The sequence below is a fragment of the Callorhinus ursinus genome, unplaced genomic scaffold, assembly GCF_003265705.2.
Source record: "Callorhinus ursinus isolate GAN/ISIS: 27379988/994484 unplaced genomic scaffold, GSC_fseal_2.0 scaffold5, whole genome shotgun sequence".
NCBI lineage: Eukaryota > Metazoa > Chordata > Mammalia > Carnivora > Otariidae > Callorhinus > Callorhinus ursinus.
Genome location: NW_027397067.1, coordinates 6,179,924 through 6,203,038, shown reverse-complemented (window position 1 = coordinate 6,203,038; position 23,115 = coordinate 6,179,924). Strand labels below are relative to the sequence as shown.

General features: G+C 40.5%; 1 protein-coding gene and 1 long non-coding RNA gene across 2 annotated transcripts in view; one reads left to right on the top strand and one right to left on the bottom strand.

Moving 5' to 3' along the window:
- The window catches only part of LOC141372716 (uncharacterized), a 41,306-nt gene that overhangs the window by 5,433 nt on the left and 12,758 nt on the right, over window positions 1-23,115 (top strand). The gene's annotated exons all lie outside the window — the stretch shown is intronic.
- On the bottom strand, window positions 2,508-6,658 carry NPBWR1 (neuropeptides B and W receptor 1). The gene has a single exon (XM_073892689.1). The coding sequence runs from the start codon at window positions 6,555-6,557 to the stop codon at window positions 5,559-5,561; it is 999 nt and encodes a 332-aa protein (XP_073748790.1). The 5' UTR covers window positions 6,558-6,658; the 3' UTR covers window positions 2,508-5,558.

Below are 23,115 nucleotides of genomic sequence, written 5' to 3'. Positions count from 1 at the left end.
ACAGACAAAAATCAGTAGCATTTCTATATACTAACACTGAATTATCTGAGAAAGAAATAAAGAAAATGATCCCACTTACAATAGCATCAGAAACAATATAATGCTTAGGAATAAACTTAACCAAGGAAGTGAAAGATCTCTACTCTGAAAACTACAAGACATTGATGAAAGAAATCAAAGAAGGTACAAATAAATGGAAAGGTATCCCATATTCATGGATTGGAAATTAATATTGTTAAAATGTCAATAGTACCCAAAAGTCATCTGTAGATTCAATGCAATCCCTATCAAGATCCAATGCCATTTTTATAGTAGAAAAAACAATCCTATAATTTAAATGGAACCACAAAAGACCCCAAATAGCCAAAGCAATCATGAGAAAAAACAAACTGGGAGGCATGACCCTTCCTGATTTCAAGCTTTACTTTAAAGATATATGTACCCCTATATTTATTGCAGCATTATTTATAATAGCAAAGATATGAAAACAACCCATGTCTATCCATAGATGAATGGATAAAGAAGTGATATATATGTGATGGGATATTACTGAGCCATAAGAAAGAATGAAATCTTGCCAATTGCAACAACATGAGGGTATAATGCTAAGTGAAATAAGTCAGTCAGAGAAAGACAAACACCATGTGATTTCACTCATACGTAGAATTTAAGAAACAAAGAAAAAAGAGGCAAACATAAACCAGACTCTTAAATATAGAGAACAAACTGTTGGCTACCAGAGGGGAGGTGGATGGGAGAACGGTAGATACCGTTCAAAAACAAAACAAAACAAACAAACAAACAAACAAACAAAAACACCTGAACACCTCTGCTGATAATCCAGTCTTTGTTAGAGAGAAAAAGATGCTTTGTGCACAAAAACATGCTGAGCTGACTCCCCAGGCCATGGTGCAATGGGACATCTGGTCAAAGATGGCATTTGAGGCATTTGCTGGGAATGCAAACTACTCTTGCTGCCAGTAGGTATTTGTCAAAAGAGAAAGCCTGTGCTGGATTGTGGGAAGCATGCAGTTCATCCATTTTAACAGTTTCTCAGAGATATCATTTTATCTTTTGTTCCCTTTCCCCATTTTTTAAATTGATGTGATATATTTTCATGTAACCTTATAAGATATGATATAAATAAATAAATGCACCTTGCCCTAAACTGAAGGACAGTGTCATCCATTGCAAAACTCTATTCTATATAAACAGAAGTACTATTGACATTCTATTTTTCATAAATGGTGCATCCTAGAGCACAAGTCCATATGTATAAAGCATGCAGATTACAGTCAGTTGAGGGAAGAATGCAGCCAGCCCTGGTCCAGAAATTTTTATTCTTATATAACCTTTAAGCAACACCATGCACCTTCAAGATTCTGAATTAGGATTGAAGTTCTATTAGTAAATCCTATCCCTTATCCTCCCTTTGTATCACATGATGAAATAGTAGGTATATCTTGTTTAATCCATTAAATATTTCAAAGACATCTATGTTTTCTATGGTCTAATAATTCTGAATTACACACTGCAACCAATTTCATCTCTGCTGGAACAGGATGAGACAATGCCTAAAAGAGGAAACAGATGGCTCTGATTGGTCTTGATTAGTCTTTGTGTGCCTAGCCAAATGGACCCAATTCCTTGCATCTCAGTTTTTCTCTATATAAAATGGGACTAAAATGCCAGACCCAAAGCTATCCTAGTAAAGACCACTATGTGAAGCATTCTCTGATTCCTTCCTTACTCTGGATAAGCATAGATGAGTGCCATCCGTGGTGGGATATTGTTTCTTGTTTTTCAAGCCTGTTACTGAGGGAAGGGAAGCTTTCTCTCTCTCTCTCTCTCTCTCTCTTTTTTTAAGATTTTATTTATTTATTTATTTGACAGAGAGAGAGCAAGCACAAGCTGGGGAAGCGGCGCAGAGGGAGAGGGAGAAGCAGGCTTTCTGCCAAGACAGGGGCCCCATGTGGGGTTCGACCCCAGGACTCCGGGATTGTGACCTGAGCTGAAGGCAGATGCTCAACCGAGTCACCCACGAAAGCTTTCCCTAAATGTGAGAGGTTTTCTGGTTAGCCCCCTTCACCTTACACACATGTGAACCATGTCTGTGCTTACTGTTAACTGAAATAGTAACGGTGTGCTAATAACATAAGCAATTTCTCTCCCATTTCACTCTCTATATAAGTTGCTCAAATATTAAACAAACGAGGTTTATGATTATACGTAAAAGCTTATCATGCTTTTTCTGCCGGCATATGTCGCAGAGTTTTTGTGCTAATCAGCAGTTAAACACCATAGTCACACTCAACTAAAATCAGTGTGTGTGGGGGAGAGTTCATTCTTAATCTTTCCCTGTCGAATACTTCTATTTATTCATTGCTTACCCATGAGATAACTTTTCCTCAAAGGCACTAAGGTGACTAAATTATGGATCCCATGTTCTCAAGCAATAGAATATTCACTTATCACACAGAACACTTCAGCTTTTTTCCCCAGAATGTTTCAGCTTTTATTTTAAACTGAGCTTCTCTCAGTATGGACTAGCAGCATGTTTGCATTTCTCAAGCGAAAGATGAAGCACACACATTACATAACTAGTAAAGTAGTTACATATCTTAGTAAAAGATAACTAAAACCAAATAAACATTTTTAAACATCAGAAATAGTATAACCAAACAACATAGTTTACACAAAGACTGCAAGAATTCCACACAGAGTTAAGACATCATTTGCAATAGAATGATGTAAGTAAAATCTATTTGTACATGGCTGTTTTTTATTCTACCTAGTACCTAAGGCATAAAAAGGAAGGCTGAGACATACAGTTTGGATTTCTACATGCTAATATGAAGGCAACAACCTAGAAATGACAACACAATAGTTTATACAATGACTTAGAAAGCCGGGGTGAAACTGAACTGAGTCCTAATCCCCCACATACCATACTAGGACCCCTACCCATGCCTCGCTGTAGCCAACACAGTGATGTCAGTCCATCTTTTCCAACAGTCCTCTCCAAGATTCTGAGACAGCCCTCAGGTGAATCTGTGGCCAGGATGACACAGTAGACAGATGGATCACTCAGCTGTCCCCTACTCTGTGTCCAGAGAATATCAAAGTACAGCTATCTGTTTATGAAAACAGATGAGGTTTCAAATCCTCATGATTGCAACTGGCTGTGTTTGTGGCCAAATATCCACTTGACTCTTTGTCCATCACCTTAGATAATGTGGCAGTTACTCTAAGCTTAAAACTTTAATTTTAAAAAAAGCACTGATTCATAAAAGAATTTTGTGAATCATAAAGAAAATCAATAAAATGTTTCCAAGAAATTTGAAAGATACTGCAATGAATTCCAAGAGGTCTCTGAAGCCCACCAGCAAAGGACTGCTCAAAGGTACAACATTCAAAATGCAATGGAGACATAAAAAAACAAAGCTGTATTTTGGACAATTTACTATTATTGATTACTAGAGGTAGAAGGTTTCTAAATTTACATTTTTTTAACTGATAGCTATGAATTACTATTACTAATAACTCTGAGGGCTAAGGAATCAATTCTCATTCACCAAAATCAGAGAGGGAGTTTGCTTTCTCCCACCCAAAGGAGACTTTTTCCCTTCTACAGACTTTATTTTTATTTTTTATTTTTTTATTTTATTATGTTATGTTAATCACCACACATTACATCATTAGTTTTTGATGTAGTGTTCCATGATTCATTGTTTGCGTATAACACCCGGTGCTCCATTCAGTTCCTTCTATAGACTTTAAAAGATATTTTGTACCTAAATAATTGAGAAATTGAGTCACGCACATCAAACAAAGCAAGCAAAACCTGCCGGGAACATTCACACTCTTTTTCGCACCTCACACTGCACTATAAGAAACAAGCATTTCTATAAATTTTCATTCCTGTTTGGAATTAATCCCAAAGAAAAACTAACCCTTTGAAACACTGTAATCAAGGGCTATAGTCTGGTTAAGGCTCTGCTCTCATGTCTGAGGTGTAAACTGCAGATGGTTGGGTAAACCTAAGCCTCAGTCCTCTCTTAATCCATTTTTGTCTCCCTTAAGTGAAGATAAAAATAAAGATAGGGTGCTGGCCAGGCTCCCTTGTGATTACAGAACTAGATTATTTACCAGATTCACCGGACTAGCACTAAGGAATAGCTTCCTGTGGAAAGGAACCCAATAGAGGAAAATATGAAGGTGTCAGTCATTTCAGCTTCCCGGCTCTCCTTCAGGCGAAAGGTATGAAGAATATGAGGAGAAAGGGATAGAAGGAACGGATACACATTTCACTTTTCAATTTCATGTGGTCCTCAAAGAAACTTGTGAGATTAGGACATATATATATTTATAAAGCTCTCAGTCCGAAAAACAATGCACGAAGATTTGCAACGAACTGGTCCAAGCCGTATGAGAGGTCACCTGGGGCAAAGGGACATAGCAGTACTGGTCAATTGTGGAAAGCGGCGAGGACTGGTAACCCAGAGGTGTTAAGATGCCATTTAGCATGTGCAGAGCTCTATTTTCGGAGGCTCGGGGCCGGGCAGCAGGCCCCGCAAGGGGGCGCCACAACCGCGCTCCTGGGAGACTCCCGGTTCCAGGCCTTTCCCAGCAGTGCGAGCTGGGTTCCCCCAAACTCTGAGAGTGGTGGAGCATTTTCAACAAAAAGTAGGAGTAGGGAAAAGGAAAAGCAGAGAGAAAAGGAGCTAAAACAGGAAGGGGGGATTATCACTGTTCTCATCACCATTGTAGGTAGTCACAGCCAAGCTCCAACCACCTTCACCCAATCCCGCTAGATACACACGCATGCACATACACTCCCGCGCCCTCCACGAGACCCCCTGCACCTTAGAGCGCTGGGCGCCGAACCCAGGAGCCTTGACCCTTTTCCCCAGCGATTAGGACGAGCGGAGAGGGGCTAAAGGTCCTGACCAGGCTGCTCGCCAGTTTTGAGCAAAGGCGCGGGCAGTCGCTGCCGGAAACCGAAGTAGCAAGGTGCAGGGCGAGCGCGGAGCCGCCGCCTGGGGGTATCCTCGAGCCTCTTCTAGACACCACCCCCATCCCCGCCTCCCCGCATTCCGGGATAGCGCAGAGGGCTCCACCTAGAGCCTGGGTTGCGAAGGCTCTGGGCGGGTGGAGGGGGGGGGACCGGCAGGGGGTTCCCAGGACCACTGCCGCCCTCCTCCCCTCTTCCTGCCCTCCCCTGTCAAATTCGGGGGTCAACTCGGTGCCCTTTGGCATTAGGGAGAGTTCCGCCTGGGTTCTCAGACTCAACAGTCCTTATACTTAGTGTGCTCTTGCATCATCTGGAGGGCTTGGCAAATTCAAACTGAGGGCGCAGCCCTAGCGCGTCCGATTCCCTATGTCTGAACCGGAGCCCAAGAATCTGCATCTTTAGCAAGTTTTCGGGGTTGGGGACAGGAGACTGCAGCTCAGGGAAGCCTCCAGAGCGCCGCGGGCGCCCGCTCCCTCTGCACCGGCCGGGGCTAGAGCGGGCAGGACTGGGGCGCAGGGCGCGCGGAAGGGGGGGCGGGAGGATGTCAGGCGGCAGCGCGGCAGGCCAGCAGCTGGCGGAGGCTCCTGCGGAAGCTGTCGTCTAGGAAGGCATAGAGAAAGGGGTTGAGGCAGCTGTTGGCGTAGCTCAGGCTGGTGATGAAGTAGGAGAGCGCGATGACAAGCGGCGTCTGCGGGAGGTCAGTGGTGAGCGCCACCACGGTGCTCAGGTGGTAGGGCGTCCAGCAGAGGAGGCACACGGCCAGGATCGCCACCACCAAGAGAGTCACCCGCTTCTTAGCGCGGTCCAGAGCCTTGGCGTTGCTGTCCAGCCGTATGGCGCGCAGCCGGCACAGCAGGATGCTGTAGAGGACGCAGATGGTGGACACGGGGATGGCGAAGCCGAGCACAAGCGTGTAGAGGCGGCTCGCCCGCCACCAGAAGGCTTCCGGCTGCGGGAAGACCAGCACGCACTGGCGCCGGCCCTGCTCGTCGTCGAGCCGGGCGAACACCGCGAAGGGCAGCACGACCAGCGTCACGAGCCCCCACACGGCCAGGCTCACAGCGCGTGCGGCGCTATACGTGCGGCCAGCCACCCGGCGCGACTCGGCTGTGGCCAGCACTACCAGGTAGCGGTCGGCGCTCATGACCGTGAGGAAGTAAAGGCTGGAGAATGTGTTGTACTGGTCGATGGCCACGATGAGCTTGCACATGAGCTCCCCGAAGGGCCATTGCTGCAGCAAGAAGTCAGCGATGTTGATGGGCAGCACAAGCGTGAAGAGCTCGTCGGCGATAGCCAGGTTGAGGATAAACAGGTTGGTGACGGTCTTCATGCGGGGCGCCCGCAGCAGCACGTACAACACGGCCGAGTTGCCAGCCAGCCCCACTGCGCAGATCACCGCGTAGACGACGGGCACCGCCACCGCCAGCGGCGGCGGCAGTGGCAGCGGCGGCGGCGGCGGGCTCGACGCGTTGGGGCAGCCCAGCGCAGGGCCCAAGCACGACGTGTTGGCGGGCCCTAGCTCCGAGAATGATGCGTTGTGCATGTCGGCGAGGGCAGTGGGGCCGGCGACCCTGTTTCCTCCACCAACGCCCTGCGAGGCTCGCAGTTTCCCCAGCCGGCGTCTGCGCTGACCTGCGCTCCAAGTCCTTCTGTGACTTCTCCGCGGGAGGCTTGTTCCTGGCAGTCTTTTTAGCCCACCGTCGCCGCGCACTCCCGGGCTGCAAAACAGAATTGAAAGCACGGGTTACCATGATCGACGTGCAACTATATCCAGAGGTGCGGGTCCGAGGGGTGGGGAGGGGTGGCGCGGCGCCCCAAATCTGCCCCCACGTGATCGTTCTCTGCTACCTGTTGAAATCTTATTCTAACCAGATGAATACATCGAACAAAGTGCTACAGAGAAAAAGAGTCCTTACCCTTTATAGGAAAACTACAAACCCGTGTCCTCTTCTTTAAGACGCCCCTGGCCGACAAGGGTCTCCCTTGGTTCGGTGGTCCCTCCCTAGTAGCAAGTTCAGTAGCAGTCTCTCTCTCACCTAGCTGGCCCAGGGAAGGGGCTCCTTTTCTGGAGCGGTCAGGAGAGGAGGCCGCCGGCTGCGGGGACCGCTGCGGCGGCAGCCAGCCTGAAGTCCCCCTTCCTGCTTCTGCCCCAGGCGGCAGTTTGCGTCTCCGCGGGTCCAGCCTGCGCGCCTGGAAGCTTAGGGATGGCGCAGCCGCAACTGTTCTCCGCTGACCCGACCGCCTCCCCCACCACCCCCACCCCAGAGATGGGACAGAGAACCGCATTACTCATAAATCCTTTTTTCCTTCCATATGAACGTCACTCCATTTGAATTAATAAAAAGCTCTCCTGTTAAGAATTAAATTTAAGAGAAACAAAATGGGGGTATTGGTGGTGGTCTCTTTTAATAGAGCAATGTAGTTGAGGCTCCCATTCTATTTTTTTTTAGATTTATTTATTCATTTATTTTTTTGACAGAGAGACAGAGCACAAGTGGGCAGAGCGGCAGGCAGAGGGAAGGGGAGAAGCAGGCTCTCTGCTGAGCAGGAAGCCGGTCGTGGGGCTCGATCCCAGGAATCTGGGATCATGACCTGAGCCAAAGGCAGACGCTCAACCACTGAGCCACCCAGGCGCCCCTCCCATTCTGTTTTTTAAAACACCATAGCCCAAATGGGCTAATGTAATTTTAAATTTTAAGTTACATTTATTCTACATAGCTATACAGAAGGGAGAAGTGAATGTAATTTTAAAAATGGAAATCACCCGTTTTCTAATACTCTGGTCTTCTCAGGATTATAAAATCGTTAATAACAAATAATGGTGGACAATTTGAGATACTTTAGTCTATAAATATACATATAAATAATGATTATTAACCAAGACAAACTGCTTCTGAAAGCCTTTTAGTGTACTACGACTTAATGCATATTTTGTAAAATGTTCAGGTTGTTCAACACACTGCCCTGAGTCTTATACACAAATTCCTGATTCTCCCGGTAAGAGAACTACTCTGCAGTAGTAGCAGTGGCCAAGCGAGGCAGAGCAGGGCAGATATGGGGCAGATCTGGGCTGCAATCTTCCCATCTGGCAGAGCTGGAGTCCTTCCACTACAGAAAGGGGAACTCACCGAAGGCACCTCACCTTTGAGGACAGAATGAAATTAACTCAATATTGGTTCTCCCGTTCCTGTTTTCTTCCTCCACCTTCCCTTTGGGAGAGCAGCAAATCAAAACACAGGATTCTAATCTACTTCCCTCAAACAAATTTCTTTCCCACAAAAGCAGGCAAAAGTTCAAATAAAGTGCATTTTTTGGTCTTTATGAAGCATTTTTAGAGCAGTGGTCCTAAGATACTCAGAAGGAGACTGGAAGTAGCCAGTAGAAGAAGCCTCTGGGGGCAGAAATACAAATGCTTTTCTTTACCCACTCATTCTCTTTTTACTGGGATCTGCATAAATTGGCTCCCTTGCAGTTTCGCACTTTGTATAAAGAAAATGACAGGAAAGTCAGGCTATGTCCATGAGGTAAAATATGTGAGAAAGCATCATATAATGTTAAGTGAAACAAAAAAGAAAGCTTATACATAAAATATATAAAATGTATATATAATACATACAGATAAACATGGATGTATATCTGTGGGTATGTATGTATGTGTATGCATACATATATATGTATATAGTTATATCGTTGCTTAGTTTTCAAATATTTGGAGATTTTCCAGTTTTTTAAATTATTGATTTCTAGCTTAATGCTTAATTACACTGTGAACAGAATACATAATCAATATGATTTCAATTCATTGGTATTTGTGGAAACACTGCCCTACAGTAGTTATTTTTCTAATTAGTTCATGTATACTTTAAAATAATGTGTGTTCTGTATTTGTTGGGTGCCAAACTCTAGGTTATGTCAACTAGTCAAATTTACTATTATGTTCCTTAAATCCTCTCTCTCTATTGGTATCTTTATCTGATTGTTTTATGAGTTACTGAGAGATATTGTTAAAAAATACCAATCAATAATTAGATTTCTCTATTTTTTAAATTTGTTAATTTTTTATTGCATAATTTGATGGTGTTTTATTAGATGCACACAAATTTAAGATTGTTATATTTTTTTGTGGACTGAACTCTTTTCTCATTATAAAATATCCTTCTTTAACTGGGTTACTACTTGTATGTAGTCTCTTTTGTTTGGTATTATTAAAGCTATTTCTCTTAGTATTATCATGGAATATCCTTTCTTAAATCTTTTTACTTTAAACTTCTCTTTGTCCTTATGTTTAAAACATGTCCCATGTAAACATGATACAGGTTTTTTTGATCCAATCTGACAATATTTGTCTTTGAGTTGGAGTATTTAGCTCATAATGTATTTAATGTAGTCATAGATAATATTAGGGTATACCTACTATGTTATTCTTTGTTCTCTGTTTCTCCTATCTTGTTTTCACCCTTTTTTTCCTCTCTTATTTTTTCTGGATTAAGATTTACTGTTTCATTATTCAGTTTCCCACTCCTACATTCCTTTATTCAAATGGTTGAAATAAAAATTGGATATGAAATTCTAGATTTTCAGTATTTTTATTTCAGCAGTTTAAATGACATTCCATTTTCTTTTTGCCTCCATTGTTTCTATTGGAAAAGTGGTTTCCAGTCTTACTGTAGCTTTTTTGAAGGTATTTTTCCTTTTTTCTATAACTGTTCTTAAATTATGTCTCTGATTTTGTCTTTTGGCAGGCAAATAAGATGAGCTAGGAGTGATTTTCTTTCCATTTATGTAGGTTTGGATTTTTAAGGTTTCTAAATCTGTAACTTGATCTTTTTTTGTATTCAATTTTGGAAAATCCTTAGCATTCTCTCTTCAAGTTACTGCTTTGTCTTCTTCCCTCCTACTGGGACTCCAATTACATGTGTGTTAGATCTTCATGCTCTTTTCTGCATTTCCTACCCTTCTCCCCCTCTCTACTTCAATCTGGTCCCTTAAATCCTGGCTTTCTTGATCGTTCCCCAGTGTCTTCAAATGGCTGTCAGTTTTGTTCCTCAATTTTTATGGTAGCTCATAACAGGAGGGTTTGTATGATACAGCTAATTCATCATAGCTAAAAGTAGAAGTTAATATCTAAAGTTTTCTATACAGCATAATACCAAATTAAAAAGTATATGTGTATGTGTGTTTTCATATACATAATTATGTGTAGATATGTGTAATTATGAAAGCATATACATTAAAATGTTAAAAGATATTTTGGTAGAATATAAATTTGGCAGTGATTTTTTATTTTCTTTGCACTTTTGTGAATTTCCCAAACATCTTTTTATAGTGAAGACATATTACTTTTATATTAGTAAGAAAATAATATTTGTAAAAATCACCACAGTAGTACTTTGTGGTCATAAAATACTGAGTATTGAGAATAAATTAAGAATATATAGGGAAGATATTTCTTCCAGCACTTGTGAAATTACTATAAACACACATACACACACAAGCAGTGAATAAACAGATTTATAAAATATATTTTTATTTAGAAACATACCTTATATACTCTGAAGTTCACATTAACCCAAAAGAGATTTCCAATAGCAATTTGTACTGCTTGAAGCAATTTCCTTATTAATAAGAAAATGTTAAATTCCAACCTCTTATTTTAAAAAGTATGCAATTAAATATTTGAATCATGAGTACTAAGAATATTAATATCTAGTATAATCACAGTGTCCTAGTTTAGTGTTACTAAAACTTTCAAAATTGTTTTTCCTCAGCCCAGAAAAAGAAGGGTATTCAAGGCAGAAATGAAAAGGTGGAAACATCAAACTCATAGAACTTGTCATGGTGAAAGACTGAATGTTTTGTTCCTAAAATCAGCAATAAGACAAGGATGTCTTCTCTCCACACTTCTATTCAACTTTATATGGCAGGTTCTAGCCAGTATAATGAGGAAAGAAAAATAAAAAACATTCAGATTGGGGACAAAGAAATAAAACTATCATTATATGAAGATACTATAATTGTCTATTAAGAAAATCCCATGGAATCTACAAAAACACCAATAAAACTAAAATGAGTTTAGTAAGAATACAGGGTACCATTAAAAAGGCCTATTGCATTTTTATATACTAATATGATCAGAAGTTTAAAATTATTTAATTTTTTTAATGTGATTTGTGCTTTAATACCAACAGTGAATATACAATGTATGCAGTAGATATAAAGAATCAGCCCAGAAGTGTCAGAGAAAGCTGGGACAAGTGGTCATTCCTAGATGAGGACCTAGGAATATATCAGATGGAAAGTGATGGGAAGGAGAGTGCAAGTGAGGACAATGCAGGCAGGGTACATGGAGAGAGTTAGGCAATGTAAAGTGATTGTATTCTGTGAATTTATATATATATATATTAGGGTAGGGTTGTGTTTTATTTGGGTAGAGGGTAATATACAAAGATTTCTGTTAATTTTAATTTTAATACAAGCATCAGGAGGGCAGGGTTTTCTTTTATTTTTTTTTAATTTTTCATTATGTTGAGTTAGCCAACATATAGTACATCATAAGTTTTTATTGTAGTGTTGAACGATTCATTAGCTGTGTATAACATCCAGTGCTTATCCCAACACATGCACTCCTTAACCATTTACCATAGTATCAAACAGTACCTAGGGATTAATCTTACAAAAGATGTGAAAGACTTATACACTGAAAGTTACAACACATTGCTTAAAGAAATTAAAGACCTAAAAAAATGGAGAGATAGTCCATGTTCATAGGTCAAAAGACTCAGTATTGTTAAGATGTCAGTCCTCCCTAAATTGATCTTTAGATCAATGCAATCCCACTCAAAATCTTATCAGCTTTCTTACTATTGTTGTTTGGTGGAGAAGGAATGTATAAATTAACAAATTATATAGTTGATAAACTGATTTTAAATTCATTTGTAAATAAATTATCTAGGATAATTGCTAAAGCAATTCTGAAAAAGAAAAACAAATTCAGAAGGCCAAAACTATTTGATTTCAATACTTATTATCATGTAATTGAGCCATTCTACTCCTGGGTATTTATTAAAAAGAAAAGGAACTGTATGTTCATACAAAGCCTTGCACATAAATGTTCATGGTAGCTTTACCTAAAATAGCCAAAAACTGGACACAATGCAAATGCCCAACAACATGTTAATGGATGAACAAACTATAATATAACCATACAATGGAATACTATTCAACAATAAAAAGGAATAAAGTAAAGATGCACACACTACAACATGGATAAATTTTTTTTAAGATTTTATTTATTTATTTGAGAGAGAGAATGAGATAGAGAGAGCATGAGAGGGAAGAGGGTCAGAGGGAGAAGCAGACTCCCTGCTGACCAGGGAGCCCGATGCGGGACTTGATCCCGGAACTCCAGGATCATGACCTGAGCCGAAGGCAGTTGCTTAACCAACTGAGCCACCCAGGCGCCCACAACATGGATAAATTTAAAAATGAGTATGCTAAGTGACAGAGCCCAGGCCAAAAAAAAAAAAAAGTACATTCTATATGATTGTATTTATTAAAACTCTAGAAAATTCAAGCACTCTATTGTGACAGAAATCAGATAAGTTTTTGCTTGAGGAAAGAGATGGAAAGTGCTGGGCAGGGAGGGACAAGAGAGCAGGATTACAAAGGAATGCAGGGAAATTTATTGTGTGTCAATTATAATACCTTAATAAAACTAATTACGAAATAACATATGGGGAAGTGCCTGGGTGGCCCAGTCAGTTAAGCATCTGCCTTTGTTTCAGGTCATGATTTCAGCGTCCTGGGATTGAGCCCCATATTGGGCTCCCTGCTCAATGGGGAGTCTGCTTCTCCCTCTCCCCTTGCCCTTGCTTGCACCCTCCCTCTCTCTCTCTCTCTCTCTCATGTGCATGCTCTCTCTCTCTCTGTAACAAATAAATAAAATATTTTTTAAAAGAAAATAACATATGGGAAGACAGGAGATGGGACTTGGTCATCTAGGGCAAGAAGTTGAAACTGAGACCCCTGCACACATACAACCCCTGCAGAGGGCTCTCAAAAACTCCACCCAGCAATTCAGAAGACAGGAAAGGAAAATTGTTTTTAACTTAGTTGAAGGAAACAAAAACCTACCCCAAACAGTATACTCCAACCCTTATTTCAAATGGATCTGGAGTCCAGATTTGCCCTAACCATTTCCAACAATCTCTATGCATTGAAATCAGTATGAATTCTGCTCTCCATCCAAAATAGTAGCCATAATTCTGAAGCTGATGCATGTCTTTTTCATCCATGTTTTCATACTTTTTTGTACATTTTTTGTACTCAAAATGCATCTTATATTGCTTTGAATATCTTAAACATTTACATAAATTCTTTCATCTAGGTATATTTCTTCACTATGCTTTTATCCAGATTTCCCTATTTGATACATTATTATTTAGCTACAGTTTTAATCCTTTATAGTATTTTCTTACATGCAAATGCCATAGCTTGTCTTAAAAATGCATTTTATCTCTATCCCTGACCCTCCTTTATTCCTTATATTCCTTTCATCCTTCCCATTCCTAATTTCATTACTTTTACTCCTAATATCCTTATTTGTACTTTATTTTTTCTTAAGAATTTTGCTAGACTATTTTCCAAGGTTCAGCTTTTTGTTATTCATCCTATTCTTTCTCTTTTTTTAAATTGAGATATAATTGACATATAACATTGTATTAATTTGAGGTGTACAACATAATGATTTAATATATGTATATAATACAAAATGACTATCACAGTAGGCTTAGTTAACATTCATCTCACCTCATATAGTTACAAATTTTTTTCTTGTGACAAGAAGTTTTAAGTTTTACTCTCTGGACAACTTTCAAATACGTAACAGTATTACTAACTATAGTAACCATCCGGTATGTTACATTATATCATAGGACTTATTTATCTTATAACTGAAATTTTGTACCTTTTTACTACCTTCACCTATTTTGCTCACCCCTCACCCCCCACCTCTGGCAACCAGCAATCTGTCCCCTGTATGTATGGGTTCAGTTGTCTTTCTAACTTTTAAATGTAAACTTTATATTTTTTAAAACATATAAGTGAGATCATACAGTATTTGTCTTTTTCTTTCTAATTTGTTTCACTAGGCATAATGCTCCTAAGGTCTTTCTTTGTTGTTGCAAATGGCAGGATTTTCTTCTTTCTCATGGCCAAATATTACTCCATTATATATATTTTTTCCCATAGTGGTGCACTAATTTACATTTTACAATTATAATTTACAGCAGTGCATAGAATTCCCTTTTCTCCGCACTGCTGCCAATACTCATCCACTGCTGTTTTTTTGACAAGCATTCTTTTTTTTAAGATTTTATTTATTCATTTGAGAGAGAGAGAGGGCATGAGTGGGGGGTGGGGATGGGTGATGAGCAGAAGGAGAGGGAGAAGTAGGCTCCCTGCTGAGCAGGTAGCCTGACACGGTGCTTGATCCCATGGCCCCAGGATCATGACCTGACCCAAAGGCAGACTCAACCATCTGAGCCACACAGGCACCCCAACAACAAGCATTGTAACAGGTGTGAGATGATATATCATTGTACCAATCAACCTCCATCCTACAAGTTCTCATATGTACTGCTAGCATCAGTCATATATAAGTATTTTGTCATTTCCATGACTTTTTTTCAACCGAAAATTATTTGGAAATTTTTACAAAATTTTAAAATTTAAGATCATATGAGTTTTGGCTGGCAATAATTGGTTGTTCAAAGCAATTCTAGCAACATTGTATTCAATGATAATAGCTTAGAGATAAGTAAAATTAATGACAGAAATATAAAGAATGGGAGGGAGGAATTAGGAGTATTCTGTTATAAGGTACCTATACTACCCATAAGTGGCTATAGTACAATTTGAAAATAGACTTAATTGTAAACTCTAAGGCAACTACAAAAAAAAAATTAAAGAACCATAATATGCTAAAAGAGGAGAGAAAATGAGATAATATAAAATGTACAATTAAAATCAGAAGTGGCAGAAATAAAGTGGAAGACTAAACAAGAAATAAATAAAAAACAAAGGCAATAAATAGAAAACCACTACAAATATGGTAGATATTAATCCATCTATACCAATAATTACTCTAAATGAGAATGGTCTAAATATATCAATAAAAAGACAGAAACTGTCAGAATGGATAAACAAAAAAGACCCAACTATATGTGATTTATAAGAAACTCATTTTAAACATAAAGGCACAGATAGAGTAAAAGTAAAGGAACAGAGAGTGACATTAGCATCATGGGGGTGACAAAAAATGTCCCTCATTTTTTGTTTCCTTCATTTGACATCAAAAATTTGGCATCCATCCACAAACAGAAGTGCTTCTGTGGGATTTGTGGGACCATACACCAAGGGCCTTGGGAGGAGTCTTGCCCATTGGTGCATTAATTAATAGGCAAATGGAGGGCAGCACTAGCTATGGAACTACAAGAAACCATGAACTTGTTCTGCCCCTCTTGGCCACCATCTGGGAGTGTCTACACCACACTGACTTGGGTGGTGGCCTTAGGACAAGAGAATTTTTGTGGAAGTCCAGCAGTATAGGTTTCCAAAGGAAAAGTCCAGTATTTTGTTGGAGTAAATTTTGGACTTACTGGAATAGGTAAGAGGAACAACTTGTCTTTGCTGGCATCACTCCTCACCCAAGGCAGTACAGCTTACAGCTAAACTAGATGACCTGTGATTTCTCTCACAGGGGAAACTGAAAACCAATGAATGAACATCCAACTTCCTGAACTATCTGGGATAATGCTTAGGAGACTACTTTTTCTCATGCAGCATCCAGAGCATTAAAAAGAAGCTCTGTGATAGGGGAGGGAGCAGATAGGAAGAGCAGCATGGCATGTAGGATTCTCAGAAGGCATTAAAAGGATATGGTTCCTGATGATGACATTCTAGACTCAATCAGAAAGCTTCACAAGACACAGGGAAAAATCTCACCTGCAGATCCCCCCAACTGTCCTGCAAGCACCCCCAGCTCACTGCATGCCAAACACACACTTCCTCCCGCTCTTTGGCTGGCTCCCTGTGCATACCCCTGAGGGATGCAAGGTGAGCAAGCTCTGGCAGGCAAGGAGCACAGGCAGAAAGCAGGCCAAGGTCTGTGAGCAAAGGAGAAACCACACACTTGAGCTACAGTGTCACCTTCAGGAAAACATAACAGAAGTTAGCACCCAGTATGATGTTTTGTAGGATCCAGAAAAGATGTACAACATTAATAATTCTTCCATAAGACAGATAAGGAAATGAAGAGTAGGTGTATCCATACAAGGTCAGAGAATGCCTCAGAATCCATAGCAGAACTGGGGTGGAGGAGCAAGATGGAGGAGGACTAGGAGACCTGGATTTCATCTGGTCCCAGGAATTCAGCTGGAGAGGGATCAAAGCATTCTGAACACCGATGAACTCAAAAGGAGATCAAAGAAAAGAATAGCAACAACGCTCTGAACAGAAAAGCGACCACTTTCTGGAAGGTAGGACGTGTGGAGAAGTGAATCTGAGGCGATATTTGGGAGGATAGATGGTGGGGGAGGGGGCCTCCATCAGCCACTACTGGCAAGTGACAGAGCAGCAGAGCAAAAAATCAGAAATTTTAGAAGTCAGCTCTGCTGAGGGACGTCACTCCAGTGGCTAAGCAGGGGATGGAACCCTCGCTGGGATAGTGTGGTCTCAGGACCCTCGGGGTCATAGAAAGACCAGGGGTGCCTGAGTGCAGCAAAGCTCCCAGGTATCAGAGCAGGGAAGCTGGCTGCAGAGACAGAGCAGAGGAGTGGGCCCTCAGCTCAGGGTTGCCATAAACCATGATCCACGGCACAGTCAGGCCACTGCGCCTCCAGCAGGGACCCAACAAGCGGCAGATCGGGGAGACTCCCCTCCCTCCCCTGGGAGAAGCGGCGCAGGAGCACACTTCAGGGATCTGCTGGGTTTGGAGATGCCACATGGGGTAGTGTGCCAGAAAGAGAAATGCTCAGTCACAGGCCAGGCGAGCACGGAGTGCAGCCAGAGACCGGGGAGACGGGAGTGACTGGCTGCTCTTCTCTGGGGGCTCACTGAGGAGTGGGGCCCCGGGTTCTCGGCTCCTCTGGGGCAGAGATTGGGAGGCTGCCATTTTCACTCTTGTCCTCCAAAGCTGTACAGAAAGCTTGCAGGGAACAAAGGCTCCCAAGAGCAAACCTGAGCAGATTACTTAGCCCGGACCCCAGCAAGGGTGGGGCAATTCCACCTCAGGCAAAGACATCTGGGAACCACAGCAACAGGCCTCTCCACCAGAAGATCAGCAAGAAGAGTCAGCCAAGATCGAGTTAACCAATCAATGAGAATGGCAGAACTCCAGGGCTAGGGGAATACTGCAAATAGAATTCATGGCTTTCCCCCCATGATTCTTTAGTTTTTACAGTCATATTCCATCTCTTAATCATATTAACCCTTATTTTTGTACATATATGTTTTCCTTTCTTTAAAATATTGGGAGGCAATTTCTTCTAACAGACCAAAATACACCCAAAATCTACTATGCACCAGCCTGATCATATTTAATCATATTCTGTTTTCTTTGTTTTTCTCTTTTTTTTTCTTTTCTTTTTTCTTTCTTTCCCTTTCTTTTCCCCCAGTTTCAGGTCTCTTCTGATTTGTTTAGTGTGTATTTTCTGGGGATTTCGTTAACCTGTTAGCATTTTGTTCTCTCATTCATGTAAAAATCGCCTCAACTAAAAGAACAAGAGGCAGTAAAGACTGCCAGGGACCTAATCAATATTGACATTGGTAAGATGTCAGAAATAGAGTTCAGAATGATGATTTTAAAGATACTAGCTGGGCTTGAAAAAAGTATGGAAGTTATTAGAGAAACCCTTTCTGGAGAAATAAAAGAACTAAAATCTAACCAAGTCAAAATCAAAAAGGTTATTAATGAGGTGCAATCAAAAATGGAGGCTCTAACTGCTAGGATAAATGAGGCAGAAGAGAGAATTAGTGATATAGAAGACCAAATGATGGAAAATCAAGAAGCTGAGAAAAAGAGAGATAAACAACTACTGGATCATGAGGGCAGAATTCGAGAGTTAAGTGATACCATAACATGAAACAACATTAGAATAATTGGGATCCCAGAAGAAGAAGAAAGACAGAGAGGAGCAGAAGATATATTGGAGCAAATTATAGCAGAGAACGTCCCTAATTTGGGGAAGAAAACGGGCATCAAAATCAAAGAAGCACAGAGAACACCTCTCAAAATCAATAACAATAGATCAACACCCCAACATCTAATAGTAAAACTTACGAGTCTCAGAGACAAAGAGAAAATCCTGAAAGCAGCTCAGGAGAGGAGATTAGCAACCTACAAAGGTGGAAACATTAGATTGGCAACAGACCTATCCACAGAGACCTGGCAGGACAGAAAGGACTGGCATGATATATTCAGAGCACTAAATGAGAAAAATATGCAGCCAAGAATACTGTATCCAGCTAGGATGTCACTGAAAATAGAAGGAGAGATAAAAAGCTTCCAGGACAAACAAAAACTAACGGAATTTGCAAACACAAAACCAGCCCTACAAGAAATATTGAAAGGGGTCCTCTAAGCAAAGAGAGAGCCTAAAAGTAACATAGACCAGAAAGAAACACAGACAATATACAGTAACAGTCACCTTACAGGCAATACAATGGCACTAAATTCATATCTTTCAATAGTAACCCTGAATGTAAATGGGCTAAATGCCCCAATCAAAAGACACAGACTATCAGATTAGATAAAAAAAAACAAGACCCGTTGATATGCTGTCTACAAGAGACTCATTTTAGACCCAAAGACACCCCCAGATTGAAAGTGAGGGGGTGAAAAACAATTTACCATGTTAATGGACACCAAAAGAAAGCTGGGGTGGCAATCCTTATATCAGACAAATTAGATTTTAAACCAAAGACTGTAATAAGAAATGAGGAAGGACACTATATCCTACTTAAAGGGTCTATACAACAAGAAGATCTACAAATTGTAAATAACTGTGCCCCTAACACGGGAGCGGCCACTTATATAAGCCAATTAATAACAAAAGCAAAGAAACACATTGACCATGATACAGTAAAGGTGGGGGACTTTAACACACCCTCACTGAAATGGACAGATCATCTAAGCAAAAGAACAACAAGGAAATAAAGACTTCAAATGACACACTGGGGGCACCTGGGTGGCTCAGTTGGTTAAGTGACTGCCTTCAGCTCAGGTGATCCTGGAGTCCCGGGATCGAGTCCCAGATCTGACTCCCTGCTGAGCAGGGAGCCTGCTTCTCCCTCTGACCCTCCCCCTTCTCATTCTTTCTCTCTCTTTCATTTTCTCTCTCAAATAAATAAATAAAATTTTAAAAAAAAGAATTCAAATGACATACTGGACCAAATGAACTTCACAGATATATTCAGAACATTCCATCCCAAAGCGACAGAATACACATTCTTTTCTAGTGCCCATGGAACATTCTCCAGAATAGATCACATCTTAGGTCACAAATCAGGTCTCAACCGGTACCAAAAGATTGGGATCATTCCCTGCATATTTTCAGAACACAATGCTTTGAACTAGAAATCAATCACAAGAGGAAAGTCGGAAAGAACTCAAGTACATGGAGGCTAAAGAACATCCTACTAAAGAATAAATGGGTCAACCAGGAAATTAAAGAAGAATTAGAAAAATTCATGGAAACAAATGAAAATGAAAACACAGCTGTTCAAAATCTTTGGGATGCAGCAAAGGCAGTCCTGAGAGGAAAGTATATAGCAATACAAGCCTTTCTCAAGAAACAAGAAAGGTCTCAAATACACAGCCTAACCCTACACCTAGGGAGCTGGAGAAAGAACAGCAAATAAAACCTAAACCCAGCAGGAGAAGAGAAATAATAAAGATCAGAGCAGAAATCAATGAAATAGAAACCAAAAGAACAGTAGAACACATCAACAAAACTAGGAGCTGGTTCTTTGAAAGAATTAACAAGATTGATAAACCCCTGGCCAGACTTATCCAAAAGAAAAGAGAATGGACTCAAATAAATAAAATCATGAATGAAAGAGGAGAGATTACAACCAACACCAAAGAAATACAAATAATTATAAGAACATATTATGAGCAACTCTATGCCAGCAAATTAGATAAACTGGAAGAAATGGATGCATTCCTAGAGATGTACAAACTAGCAAAACTGAACCAGAAAGCAATAGAAAACCTGAACAGACCATAACCACTAAGGATATTGAAGGGGTAATCAAAAATCTCCCAACAAACAAAAGCCCAGGGCCTGATGGCTTCCCAGAGGAATTCAACCAAACATTTAAAGAAAAATTAATACCTCTTCTTCTGAAATTGTTCAAAAAAATAGAAATGGAAGGAAAAGTTCCAAACACGTTTTATGAGGCCACCATTACCTTGATCCCCAAACCAGAAAAAGACCCCATCAAAAAGGAGAATTATAGGCCAATATTCTTGATGAACATGGATGCCAAAGTCTCACCAAAATACTAACCAATAGGATCCAACAGTACATTAAAAGGATTATTCACTACGACCAAGTGGGATTTATCCCTAGGCTGCAAGGTTAGTTCAACATCAGCAAATCAATCAATGTGATACAATACATTAATCAAAGAAAGAACAAGAACTATATGATCCTCTTAATAGATGCAGAAAAAGTATTTGACAAAGGACAGCATCCTTTCTTGATCAAAACTCTTCAGAGTATAGGGATAGATGTACATACCTCAATATCATAAAAGCCATCTATGAAAAACCCATAGCGAATATCATTCTCAATGGGGAAAATCTGAGAGCTTTCCCCCTAAGGTCAGGAACATGGCAGGGATGTCCACTATCACCACTGCTATTCAAAATAGTATTAGAAGTCCTAGCCACAGCAATCAGACAACAAAAAGAAATCAAAGGCATTCAAATGAGCAAAGAAGAAATCAAACTCTCACTCTTTGCAGACGATATAATACTTTATGTGGAAAACCCAAAGACTCCACCCCAAAACTCCTAGAACTCAAACAGGAATTCAGTAAAGTAGCAGGATATAAAATCAATGCACAAAAATCAGTGGCATTCCTATACACCAACAACAAGACAGAAGAGAGAGAAATTAAGAAGTTGATCCCATTTACAATCTCACCCAAAACCATAAGATACCTAAGAATAAATCTAACCAAAGAGGCAAAGAATCTATACTCATAAAACTATAAAATACTCAGGAAAGAAATTGAGGAAGACACAAAGAAATGAAAAAACGTTCCATGCTCATGGATTGGAAGAACAAATATTGTGAAGATGTCAATGCTCCCTAGAGCAATCTACACATTTAATGCAATCCCTATCAAAATACCACCAACTTTTTTCAAAGAAATGGAGCAAATAATCCTAAAATTTGTATGGAACCAGAAAAGACCCCGAAAAGCCAGAGGATTGTTGAAAAAGAAAAGCAAACCTGGCGGCATCACAATTCCGGACTTCCAGCTCTATTACAAAGCTGTCATCATCAAGACACTATGATACTGGCACAAAAACAGACACAGATCAATGGAACAGAATAGAGAGCCCAGAAATGGACCCTCAATTCTGTAGTCAACTAATATTGGACAAAGCAGGAAAGAATGTCCAGTGGAAAAAAGACAGTCTCTTCAACAAATGGTGTTGGGAAAATTGGACAGCCGCATGCAGAAGAATAAAACTGGACAATTTCCTTACACCACACACAAAAATAGACTCAAAATGTTTGAAAGACATAAATGTGAGACAAGAGTCCATCAAAATCCTAAAGGAGAACACAGGCAGCAACCTCTTCGACCTCAACCGCAACAACTTCTTCCTAGAAACATTGCCAAAGGCAAGGGAAGCCAGGGCAAAAATGAACTATTGGGATTTCATCAAGATAAGAAGCTTTTGCCAAGCAAAAGAAACAGTCCACAAAACCAAAAGACAACTGACAGAATGGGAGAAGATATTTGCAAATGACATATCAGATAAAGGACTAGTATCCAAAATCTATAAGGAACTTATCAAACTCAACACCCAAAGAACAAAGAATACAATCAAGAAATGGGCAGAAGACATGAACAGACATTTTTCCAAAGAAGACATCCAAATGGCCAACAGACACATGAAAAAGTGCTCAACATCGCTCGGCATCAGGGAAATCCAAATCAAAACCTCAATGAGATACCACTTCACACCAGTCAGAATGGCTAAAATTAACAAGTCAGGAAACGACAGATATTGGTGGGGATGCAGAGAAAGGGAAACCCTTCTACACTGTTGGTGGGAATGCAAGCTGGTGCAGCCACTCTGGAAACCAGTATGGAGGTTCCTCAAAAAAATTGAAAATAGAGCTACTCTACAATCCAGCAAATGCAGTTCTGTGTATTTACCCCACAGATACAAACATAGGGATTCGAAGGGGTACATGCACCCCGATGTTTATAGCCACAATATCCACAATAACCAAACTGTGGAAAGAGCCAAGATGTCCATCGACAGATGAATGGTTAAGAATTTGTGGTATATATATATATATATATACACACAATGGGATATTATGCAGCCATCAAAAAGAATGAAATCTTGCCATTTGCAATGATGTGAATGGAACTGGAGGGTATTATACTGAGCGAAAAAAGTCAATCAGAGAACGACACGCATGTATCATAATGACCTCACTGATATGAGGAATTTTTAATCTCAGGAAACACCTGAGGGTTGCTGGAGTGGTGGGAGGTGGGAGGGATAGGGCAGCTGGGTGATAGACATTGGGGAGGGTATGTGCTATGGTGAGCGCTGTGAATTCTGTAAGACTGCTGAATAACAGACCTGTACCTCTGAAACAAATGACACATTATATGTTAAAAAGAAAAAGGAAGAAAATAGCAGGAGGGGAAGAATGAAGGGGAGGATATTGGAGGAGGAGATGAACCATGAGAGACTATGGACTCTGAAAAACACACTGAGGGTTCTAGAGGGGAGGGGGATGGGGTGATGTGTTAACCTGGTGATGGGCATTAAGGAGGGC